The sequence below is a fragment of the Podarcis liolepis genome, assembly GCF_965112155.1.
Source record: "Podarcis liolepis genome assembly, chromosome: 4".
NCBI classification, from domain to species: domain Eukaryota; kingdom Metazoa; phylum Chordata; class Lepidosauria; order Squamata; family Lacertidae; genus Podarcis; species Podarcis liolepis.
This window is the reverse complement of record NC_139558.1, coordinates 44,184,243-44,196,824: the sequence shown is the minus strand read 5'-3', so window position 1 is coordinate 44,196,824 and position 12,582 is coordinate 44,184,243. Positions and strand designations below refer to the sequence as shown.

Below are 12,582 nucleotides of genomic sequence, written 5' to 3'. Positions count from 1 at the left end.
TGGAGAGCACCAGGATGTGGAAAATTGGCCTAGGCACAGGCTGACAGCTGTGGGCAGGTAACAGGTTGGCAGCACAAATCTTTTCCTTATCTACTGGGAATTCAATCCCACTGAGCTCATTGGGGCTTTCTCCAAAGGAAGCGGGTGTAGGATTGTAGCCTATGTCCATTTCCCAAGGAATGACAACAGAGGAGACTGACTGATGAGTAAACATACATAGGGTGGCACTGCAAGGCTGCTCATCCTGTGCACACTTAGACTGGGAGCAAACCTCCGGGGGCAGAATTGTGTGTTGTAAAGCTGCAGTGCTGTGCCCTCTACCCTGAAAGTAATCCTCATGGAACACCGGATTGACTTCCGAGTAAATGCGCGCAGGATCGCTCTGTACAAAAAAGCTGGTGGCGGTAGAGCATCTGCGCCCTTTCATTCTTTTGATGGCCAAGATGGTTTGGTTCCTTATCTGACCAGATAAGGCGACTCGCCTCCGCCTCTCTTTTCTTTCCCGCTGCCTAAAGCAACAGGAATCCCGAATGTTGCACACTGGCTTTGCATGTGGCGTCCTCTTTACTGGGTCAAGGCGAGCAGCTGTCTTCTCATGGCCATTTCCAGAGAAGCGGGAGGGGGAAGGGACAGGGAAGGTGCTGCAACTCCGCTGCTCCAGCCAGAGAAGGTGAAAGAAAGAGAGGGAGATCGTGCTTGACCAGAGGGTGGGAGCCTCGGTGGTATCCTGTACCACCATCGGACCACCTAGGTTGGGGGTGGGCTTGCCAGGCGGAGCTGGTGGCGATGGTGCGCTCTTCTACCGGATCGCTTCTCGACTGGTGATCTGGTGGGCGAGATCCCCGGCGTCCAAGCCTCCCTCCTGCAGGCGGGCTGGGGCTGGGACTGGGACGAGGCCTGGCAACGGCGGCTCGCCAAGGCCTTGGCTTCCGGCTTGGAAAAAGAAAGCCAGGTCCGGGGCCCGTCGCTGCTTTGGTGTGCGCACCGACGAGCCTCTCTCCCTGTCTGTCTGCTCCCTCCCTCCTTCCCTTCCTCTCTCTCTCTGCGCCTCGGATTTGGCGCTGAGCGGCGGAGGCAGCTGCTGCGGGCTCTCCTGCGCGCCCGCGCCCCCTTCTCCGCCGGCCGCCTGATCCCTCCTTTGGCGAGCCGTTTCTCGTCCCCTCTCAGTTGACCCTGCCATGGAGCAGAAGCAAATCGCGTGAAATTACCTCCGAGGATTACATCGCCGGGCCATTGAAAGCCCCCCTCGCCCCTGGTTTACAAACCTCCTAATCCCGTGTCATTCGGCGGCTGCAAACAAACCCCGAGCGAAAGGCCCCCTATTTAGGCTTCCCAGCTGGGTCGGGGGGCGCTTGGGCGACGGCGATTTCTCTCTTGCTTGCTCGCTCGCGCGGGCTTTTTCTTTTCAAGGGAGCCCCGGACTTCCTGCGAGCTCCCCAATATATATATAAATATATATATATTTAAGAGGTGGGGGTGGGATATCACGCCTGACAAGGCCTCAAAGCCGCCCCAGAAGCCCACGACCTTTTCCTTCCCTGAAAGCTGGGCTGCCCTGGGAAAAAAAGGACGGGACCCACCACCAGAAGCTCGCCTGGCGGATGGCTGAGGTGTTCTCGTTTTCATCCAGCTGTGAAGATCTGCTCATTAATGGAAGCCGCCTTTGGCGCCAAAGAAGTGAGGGAGGCTCCCCCGCAGCCAAGCCTTCCCTCGAACCCCAACCCTCATTTCACTTCTGTTTAAGAATAACAAAATGACAGCCGAAGCTGGACCAGGCTGGCTAGAAACCTCAAACTGCACCCCCGCGCCCTTTTTCTTGAACATCCTGTGGAAGGTGCATCCCCCCCCCCACGAGGCAGCACCTTGGGCTGCAAACAGCAGAAGGGGCTCCTAATCACGGTATTGTTTTCTTCAGCCGTGAGGAGTGGATGTGGCAGTGCTGTTTCACATTCGTTGATCTGGTGAACTAGCTAAGAACAATCAGTCCCTGAATATGGGTCATCTACCGAGCATCCTGAAAAATTCTGTGCATGGGATGTTCACTCAAATTTTGTATGATGAAACTGGCTTTATATAGACATACATTACACAACCCAACCCAACTAATGCGCAAGGGGGAATCTAAAGTTGAGCTTACTAGATCACAATGCACCCAGGCTTCTCTAGTCTGTAAGAGTGTCCAGTTTACCCACCAGAGGAGGAATGTGGGCTGATGTTTCCACAAGATGACTCTTCTGGAAGACTTCTGAGATAGGATGGCAAAGGCCTGGCAGGCGGATTCTCCTCCCCTCAGTTCACACTCACACACGGTGGGCTCTTCAGCATGTTTGTTTTTATGAACCCACTGCAGTTCTTCCAAATAACCATACATTTAACTGACAGCATCTTATACACATATATATTTTGGAGTGTAAAAAAAACCATAGGTACAAAAATATTTTTATGGAAAAAGAACATTTGCCCCTGGACATGATTAACAGTAGAGTTTGAAGTGCATATTTTACTTTAAAGAAAAGGGAATCATTATCAATCCATTACACATTAAGAAATGTCACTCAGTCATTTTTATTCATTCGGCAGAAATCTTTGTAAAAGCCGGAATCATACTTCTGCAAGCAGCAATTTTGTTAATCCAGGGGGGTTATTACTCTGGTCCCTTATTAGGATCTATACTACTGCCAAGCAATCCTATAACCGTCTCAAAAGAAGTTTACCTTCATGTTATAAAACCAGTAGTGGTATTTATACTGTGCAATAATTAGTGTATTACTTGAATCCACTAACAGGTTCATTTTATCTCTGCACAAAACCTCTAGTCTGCTTATAGAAAGCTTGTGCCTCCTTTGGCGCTGTTAAAGTGGTGAAAGAGTGAATGAAGGCTGGTAGCACTTTCTCTTTTTGCCTTGCCTTAATTCCCATCTCTTTTTGCTCTCATCCAATTAGTGCAGTGTATTAAGCAGTTTATCATCTCATAGTCAGCTATTGAGAGAAACAAGGCGAACACTTTGCAATAGAGCCTGCTCTCCTTTGACACCCTCAGGTACTTACATATTCCACTGTGCTATGAATAATAGAGGAAGAATAGAGCACTAATTCCCTCATCAAAGAATGCCTTGTCTGCTGCTTTGCTCAACAACACCATTCTGATCAAAAGAAAAGCAATAAAGCTTAGCATAACAAAACGAAACCTACTTATTAGCTTAGTGGTTAAATTAATGCAGAGCCGCTGCTATTCAAAACCAAGGTTTGAAAACAGCCTCCAACAACCTGATAATGCTGCCTTCGGGATGAAGGAATTTTAATCTGAAATTTGAAGCTGGCACAGATGAGTTAATCTATTAAACAGCTATAAGAGGGGCGCAGGATGAGCGGTTCAATTAAGAAATATTTAGGTGCTCGACAGAGGAGAGGCAAATAAGGCCAGAAGAAAAATGGGCTGAAGTTGAGAAATAGGAAAAGTCATTTTTCCTCCCAGCAAAATATTATTCTGGCATAGGACAAAATAATTTGATGGGTTCCTTTCTTCTTTACTAACACATAAACACTTGTTGTGAAGTCCAGCCTCTGAGCTTACATATCAAAAAATCTCACCCTCAACAAAACTTTAGAATATTTTTTTAATCAGCATATGGGACAGAAATATGAGGAGTGTGGCCAACTCAGTCTAGAACATCTCTGGGGAAACCAGGCTTGTTTTCTTAGCAACCTCAATTCAGTTGTAGCATGTATTTTACACCATGTATTTTACATATTTATGAAAATCAGCTTACATATACTGTAAAAAGATGGCTTCCCATTTCCCAGCCTTTCAAGGGTTAAAATGAGGTGAAACATTCAAAGGCGGCTGCTTAGTCAAGGACACACATCTGGACTCTTCAGATTTTGTCTGTCTTAAACACTAGATGTTACATTAAGTTGGGAAAACAAGGTTTTATTTAACCTATTCAAAACATTCTTCCTCTAATAATTGAAGATAAATGCGAAGTGCCATTATGGCATACGTATCCTTACTAGATTTTCAAATTTACATTTTTAGAGAGAGAGAAGCATGCTTGAAGATGATCTTTCGCCTCTTTTTTTTCTATGTGATAATTGGAAAGTTTGTGAAAAGACAAGTCTTGCTGGGAATAGCTCTAAAATGTGTATCTGTATACAAATAAGTTATTTTTCATTTTCATCATTAAGACATGCCTATTTCATATCATATTTCACAAGTACATTTATTTTGCTGGAAAACACAATACATGTGTAATGCTTTTAAATATATATGGCATTAGCCAACATTTCTCATTAGACCCATTGAACTCAGTGGAGCTAATTAACTTATATGCCCATTGATTTAATGGGTCTCTTCTTGACTATATGTAAAGTGAGCATCACCCATTGCCTTTTTCTCACTCCATTAGAAATGATGACACACAGGCTAGGTTATTGCAATAGGACTACCTGTATGATGTGAATGGAAGTAACTAAGCATGACTATCCAGTTAAGTACTATGGAATAGGCATGTTGGGGGAAAGAGTAAAAATGGAATATTTGGCTCTTTTGCATATAGGAACTCATTTGCAAGAGGGTTTCTTCATTCACTTCAATGGAAAGGTCAGACATGCATATGCCTTTCTTATGCATGTGGGTCTTCTCTACCAAAATATAGAAGCCTTTGCAGGCAGGGCAGTTCTGCAGGCTCATGTTTCCACAAGTGGTACTTGAAGCAGGTATAGTTAAGAACACACAATAACTGATTTCTGAATGAACCAGATATATATATTATTAACAGCTGAATTAGATGTGACATGGCTGCCCAAGTCTGTTTATTTGTGTCAGCTCCACTCAACATGAGGATATAGGTTAAAATTTGCTTCACAATCAGTCCCAGGCTATTTAACAGTGTGAGAGGGATATTCTTAAATCCCTGAAATGTGTCACTGTGTCTGTATGTCGATGATGACCAAAGGTTTTTATGTCAATATATTAAGTTTGCATTCTGCCAGCAGATATGTGCTCCTGGCTCCCACTGCAAATTTCACCACCTCCAAGTTGAGACTGGTTTGGAACTCCCAGAGCTTGCATTTCATTCAATGTGCTTATTAGGTTGATTTGTACTAGAATGCTGGCCACAGTTATGAAGCAGATTCTATGTCCCCAATTTAAAGGAAGAGAGATGTTTTACACTATTCTACTAACTAGGAGGTATTGGATTACATTCAGGATTAAATTGCCTTATTTCAGAAGAGCATTGGGGAAGTATCCTAAAAATTTTGCTGTTTGTCAATGAGCAAGTAAACACAATTGAAAAAGGCTGTAGCAGCAATGTCACCAAAAGTGTATTCCTCCACCCCTGAAGTAAATAATTTGAAGATGAAGCAACAAAATGTGTAGTGTAAATTGATATCACTGTGATATCTCACTGATATGTTGTCGGCGCATACCACTGCAATTTTCTTACATTAGAAAACTTTATTATTTTCCTTTCAACAGTATAAAACTTTACACACACATTTAGAAATACTTTAGCATGCAACAATAAAGGACGTTAAAATTTCTGTTCATTATTTCACTGGCGGTAAACAGATTAGACACCATTGTTAAATCTCTCTAAAAACTTTGCCTTGGCTTTATTTACTTTATACAGTATAGAAGTTACTTTTATTTGTTGGCTGAAGTGAGTTCCATATTTATGTCTTGTTTCCATTTTCTCGCCACAGCAAGCACTGAAGTTTATTCTGTTGAACCCAAAGGAACCAAAGTGTAACATTTAGATATGTGTGTGTGGTATGAAGAATCTGCTGCATACATACAGTCTCCTTGCCCTGTACAAAAGTCAATTGGTGCTTTAGCATTCATTTCCATGTGGTTAGTCTGTGTCTTTACAGCACAATATTTATTGTTTGAATGAATACTGTTTTGTGGAAAAATTCCCTCAAATATAGGTTCAAAAATAAAGATCACATTAGAATCAAGTATTAATAGGAAGAATTTGGCTTTAGCATTGTTTTTAACTGCTGTGTATATGATCATGAAGTAGATAAATTGTGAAAAGAGAAAACATTAGTGCTCCTACTGAGACCTCCACTAACCTCTTTTCCTGAAAGCACCTCTACTAACTACCCTGGAGCAAAGTCTAGGATCACTTACATTCCAGCAACTCTCACTGGGAATTATTCAATTAAAGAAGCTATTTCTCCACCCCTTTCTTCCCTTCTAGGTCCAGATATACAACAAATAGATATTTATTGAAAAGTAAGTGGTACAGGTGTTCAGTATATATACTGACTTTTAACATGACCTTTTAATATTTTTTACCATCGAATAAAGCCAATATTTGACGTATACTTGTGTGTTTTTAAACAAGATACAACAACACTAGTGTGTATCTGTAGATGGAAAACTAGAAATGAAAACAAGGAAGATATTTGCCTATAAAAGAGTCCACAAAAGCCTTTTGTTCCATTCTACCCACACACAGTGCTTAAATACTGGGATCTCCCACAGATTTTACTATATTGAATGTCTGAAAGAGTTTGCCGAGGTTCACTTCAGAGTAGCTGCTCACTGACAACCATTTGTCTACTGTGCTCTTCAGTTTTTTGTAGTTTTCCTTGGTTTCTTCCAGCATGTTGTTATTCACGCAACCTGTTGGGAGAGAGAAATAACAAATTGAAAGATCAGAAAAAGGAACTCATCATTTTATAGCCACTAATCCCAGGACACTCTGGCCTTTTAAAACACTCTGGTATAGGGTTACCGACTCTTAGAACCCAAATTTCCCAGACTTCTATTCAACATGCTTTTTTACTGAGCTTCCTCTTCTTCTGATGCTTACCTTTTTTTCTTTTCTTTTTTTAAAAAAGTACATTGGTCAGCATGTTTAGGAGAGTGTCAGACTTGTTACTTACAAAGAGACTGAATCTAGCTCATCAGGGAATTAGTCAACCCACCTGTCATGCCCCAACTGAATTGGTGCTACACCTTCTGTCAGTAAATGTCAGGAAACACTGTTTGTCCATTAATGCTGAATAAATGGGGGTGGGAGGGGGAAGAGAAAGAGGACGAGGGAACAGTTTACCAGAACCAACAGATAGTAGCTTCTCTTTAAAGAGTTTAATGTTTTTAAAAAAGCAGAATGCTGCTTAATGGCATGGTTGCCTGGCAATCTGCTTTCTATGTACTGAACCCTCTTCATTGATCGGATTACTGAAAATATTTGCAATAATGCAGGATACTGGGAACTTGCCTTTACGTGCCTATTGCAAAGCACGTGGAAGTTACTGCAGAAAGGTATTCCCGGAAACTATTAAGATAAGATGCGCATTCTTCCCATATCTCAAACTTCAACTTTTTAAATTTATTTTACAAGTCCATTTTAAGTAATAGGCCTGAATCAGAACATATGAAATTATCTTCATGCATTTTTTAATGTACAGTGGTACCTCGGGTTAAGAACTTAATTCATTCTGGAGGTCCGTTCTTAACCTGAAACTGTTCTAAACCTGAGGTACCACTTTAGCTAATGGGGCCTCCCGCTACCGCCGGAGCACGATTTCTGTTCTCATCCTGAAGCAAATTTCTTAACCTGAGGTACTATTTCTGGGTTAGCGGAGTCTGTAACCTGAAGCATCTGTAACCTGAAGCATCTGTAACCCCAGGTACCACTGTACTTGTGTATTTACACCACTTGAAAAAATACTTGCAGATACTCCCCCTGTAAGTGTTGTGTGTATACTTTAAAGACTGTGCAAGTGCAGTGGAATAGCAAACATGTTCCGTGTTTTGTTTAGATTTCTAGGGAGCCTTGTTTGCTTCCCTGCCTATCTTAAAAAAACGAGTTAAAAAATAAGAATGCTAAAGGGAAGAAACACAGGTCGCACTGTTTATCCTTCTAGCTAATATAATGCACTCTGCAAGCAGCTCTCTAGGTTCTCAGATAGAAGCATTTCGCATCACCTGCTACCTGGTCCATTTAACTGGAGATGCCAGATATTGAACGTGGAACCTTCTGCATGCAAAGGCATATATGTTTGTTCTACCACTAAGCTAGGCTCATTTCCCCAAAGAACTTCAACATTTCATCATGTTTCCCCCACTAATAACTCAGAAAAAGTGCACAAATATTGAGTATAGTGAGTTTAAGCCAAAGGACTGCAGGTTACTTTTGTGCTGGGATATTTCAAGGGACTGAATTGTTTCAAGACATAGGAGCCTATAAGAGAAAAACAACATCACCACCACCACCAATTGCTTGGTAGCAAACATCTAGTTTGTGTTCTACTGAACAGATGAACTGATTCCAATTTGAATGTTTCTGCTGTTTTACTGAAGGTGTAAAATGGAGAAATAAGCAATTTAAAAAGTAGGAAAAGGGTTATATGACGAGACATTGTATTTTACTGAAAGAAAGAAATTGAGATGTGTGATCAATAGATCACTCACCGATAAACTAGCACAGCATAATATTGAATAATATATATATAAAACCACTGAACAAGAAAGCCTTCAGTTGAAATATCACCTTTGCTAAAGTCAGTAGTTGGTCTTAGCCAAACCACTATTGTCAGAGGCCAAATTTGCCATCTGCAATATGGGAGCGATAATACTGGCCCTTTTTAAAGGGTGTTAAGAGGATTAGCGAGATAATGCATGTTAAGTGTGTAGGTACATAGTTTGAGAGTCCTCTTAGATCTTGCTTTGTACTTAGAATCTCAGCATGGAGTCAGGAGTGCTTTTGCATAGCTTAGGCTGTACTTCATTCTTGGAGCAGCACCTGGTCACAGTCATACAAGGCTGGATTATTATAATAGGCCGTATGTGGGGCTACCTTCAAACTGTCCCTCTGCCCTTAGTAGTAGAATCTACTCTGTAAACTATCCTTCAATATTAAAAGTGTAAAACAGGCAGCACAGCAGATAAAGGACTGAATCCAGAATTCCATCAGTGGAGTTCTGGCCATAGAATGAGATGCTCTCCGATCTGAGCTCTCCCTTTTCCCCCACAGCCCTGTGTGATCCCTGAAAATGGGTTGAGGCACCCTCTGGAGCAGTGTGGTAGGTAGCACAGCAGTCTTCAGGAGGGCATGTTTGGATCCAACCTAATCAAAAAGCCAAGGGGATAACAAGTCTGGCCAGCGTGACAAGCTGCATCTGGCGAGCCAGCGCAGCACACGGAAACGTCGTTTACCTTCCCGCTGGTAAGCGGTCCCTATTTATCTACTTGCACCCGGGGGTGCTTTTGAACTGCTAGGTTGGCAGGCGCTGGGACTGAACGACGGGAGCGCACCCCGCCGCGGGGATTCGAACCGCTGACCATGCGATCGGCAAGTCCTAGGCATTGTGGTTTTACCCACAGCGCCACCCGCGTCCCTTCGCTTTTAACTTTAATAATGCATATTATACTAGGAAGTCAGAAAATCTTAAAATAAATTCTAACATTTTAAAATCCTTTTTGGTGGACAATTCTTGTATTTCTTTATAATGTTTTATTTCACTCTCGCTCTCAGGGTAATGTGGACGGCTTTCTGCTTCCCTTTTTTCTTAGCAGTCCTGTGAGAATGGTTAGCTTGAAAAAGAGTAACTGAGCTAGGGCCCCCCTGTTAACTTCATGGCTAAGTAGGGATTTGAACCTGACTCTACCCCACTGCTAGTCTAAAATCTAAAATTCTCTACCAAATGGGCAGTGCCCATTGCAGATATGGGAGTCCCAGATCCTGGAGCTTGAGAATGCCATGTAGTCAGTCTTAGTTCTTTCTCACTGCAAAATAAGGCCTGAAGAGGGTTTTGTTCTTCAGACAGCATACTCTCATTTCCTGCTAACTGGCTGCTTCTATTTTGTTGGTAAACATCTTTGCACCTATCACTTAGATATGAATCTAGTGTTCCTCTGATGTGTCCATACAGCTCTGCATGAGGAGATATTAGCCCGTTTACCAGCACCAAAGAGAATGGCCATTGGCCTGATCCAGCAGGTTCTTCTTATGTTCTCATTCTGCCATTAAGCCATTATCCCAAAGCATTAAGAGATCTGCTATCATTAAATTTGTTCCGGAGGTCCATTCTTAACCTGAAACTGTTCTTAACCTGAAGCACCACTTTAGCTAATGGGGCCTCCTGCTGCCGCCGCAGCACCGGAGCACAATTTCTGTGCTCCTCCTGAAGCAAAGTTCTTAACCCAAGGTACTATTTCTGGGTTAGCGGAGTCTGTAACCTGAAGCATCTGTAACCCGAGGTACCACTGTAATGTATTACTGAGCAAACAATATGATATTGTTCAAACCATTTTTAGTCCCATAGTCCAGGTAGACGTGTGCACAATTGTAGACTAAGAGTTGCATCCAACAAAGGTCTGCTCAAAATAAGACCCATATAAATGAATGAACCTAAGTAAGTCATGTGTATTAACTTCAAGGGGTCTACTCTGAGGAGGACTAGCAGCGAATACAACCCTACAACTGCAATCCTAAGTAAACTTAGTACGGACTTATTTCTGAATAAACCTGCTTTGGATTGCAGGGTTTCCCCTCTACTGTTTTCTACGCTCTACCTCTGCGTTTCTATTCTGTTTGACAATATCAAGCTACATTTTCTCTTCAATGGCTTCATATGGCTTTGCCATGTTTTATACAGCATGGATTTGGTGAACTGCATCTAAATATACACATTTTCTCATATTAGATCTGTTAGTTATCTGCTTCGTTTTTTCCTTCCATCCCCCTTTTTATGCTATCTTAATTAGATTGTAAGCCCGTGAGAAGGGCTTTGTCTGTTTTATCTTTGTACAGTGCTTTCTTCTTAGGCACTGTATCAAATCATCACATCATCATCAAATTTACACTGGGAGACACAATTAAAAAGCGTTTCTGGTTATCGCTACAGGAGCTGCTCAGTTTTGTTCACTATATTTAAACATCAACGATGCAATCCAAACAGAAGTAAAATATAAATGGAAGGAAATTAAGCAACGGCTTGTATACAGAGAGTTATATGAATGTGTGCAAAGTGCTACACGCACAGAGGCTGTGTTGCCAGGTCCCCTCCTCCCGCAGCGACAGTCCCTTGAACATAATAAAATTACTCTGGAGAGCTCTAACCTTTGGGTGGTCATCTTAGCACACATGGGGAGCTGCTGCCAAAAAAAGGGGAAGGGGTTTGAAAAAGTCTTGTGCAGGGAACTTGGCTAAGATGTCCAAGGTAACCCCCTCTTAAAAACATTTAAAAATATTACTGCTACCGAGAGTCAAAATTAAAAAGAAAGAAATCTAATCAAGTGTGCTAATGGTAGAAAAATAAGGAACTATGTGAAATCAATGAGGGGATGTTTTAGTCTGAAATATAAAACAAAAAAGAGGATCTACAGTACAGTATTAAATTCAGACCACAGCTATATCTGCAGTATAGCAGTACTATGCATTTGAATGACAGAAGTGCATCCGATGACTGGGGAGAATAGATTTAAAGAACTGTAGTAATATAGAGGAGGGAAGATGAGAGAGGACACAGCTCCTGATGTGTTTACCTCCTCTGCTGATGGGATATTGACTTTTCCCACCAGGTTGGTTAGAAAGGGGACTATTTGCGCTGCCACACAGCAGAGTAAGAATGACAACCAGCATCACTCTGTGCTCTTCTTAGTAAAAGACAATTGTGACCGCTGTATATCACACAGCCAGTCAATACTTTCAGGTTACCATACCATCCAACTTGGAGATGCATATAAAAGCTCACTTTTTCTTCCTAAATGAGACTTTAATCAATAGAGCAGTTAATCCTTTCTGAGAACAAAGTTGTAATATGACTGAAGTGGCATGTGGAACATTTAAATATATGTATGGAATACGGTTTTATAGCAGCTGAAACCATAGCTCTCACAGACTTTCTATATTTATATTAGGGAGGGGGTGGGAAAACCCAAATACCTCTTTCACAATATCAATACAAAATGAACACAATGCAGACCAAAACAATTTTTAATAGGTATAAAATAGAGACCTTAAATATTACTAGGATTTTAATGAAATAAATGAAATAAAATTCAGATAGCATCAACAAATCTTTAAACCTAATTGGAAAATGGCCCTTTTCTGGTAACTGAGATGAAACACTGATTGACTTAGTTTGATGGTTGCAGCTAATATGATTGTGATCGTTCAATCTTGTTTCAAAATCTGAATTATATAATTTTCCTTTCAATAAATGGTGCCCACATAAACTGAAAGTAGAAACCAAGTATTTTTAATTGCTTTCATTTATATGGAAGGCTTTTATATTTTACATATAACTGAATGGACAACCAGGGTTTTTCATATTATTATTAATCAGCAAACCCACTCAATTATTGTGTCAAACAGCTTAGCTTTTATTAATGTTCAGTGTGTATGTTGTGTGTGCACACACAAAAATATATTGCACATATATTCAGTTTTAAATAGCTTGGCATGCACACACATACATACTTAACATATACTACTACACTTGTGTCTTAAGGACCCAGTGCATCATTCATATTTAGTTCTCATGCTAACAGTTTTATTTGAAGACTTAAAGAATATGCTAAATTAGAAACCATTAGGAACCATATTTTTACTTCACCTA

The 12,582-nt window shown here is 41.4% G+C and overlaps 1 protein-coding gene across 1 annotated transcript in view; it reads right to left on the bottom strand.

Annotated features, from left to right (window-relative positions):
* Positions 1-5,438: 5,438 nt before the first annotated feature.
* POLA1 (DNA polymerase alpha 1, catalytic subunit) overlaps positions 5,439-12,582 on the bottom strand; it is a 180,590-nt gene continuing 173,446 nt past the window's right edge. Inside the window, exon 37 of the mRNA XM_083498264.1 lies at positions 5,439-6,634. Within this exon, the coding sequence (XP_083354390.1) occupies positions 6,471-6,634 (164 nt within the window). The 3' untranslated portion in view covers positions 5,439-6,470. The remainder of the gene's footprint in view (positions 6,635-12,582) is intronic.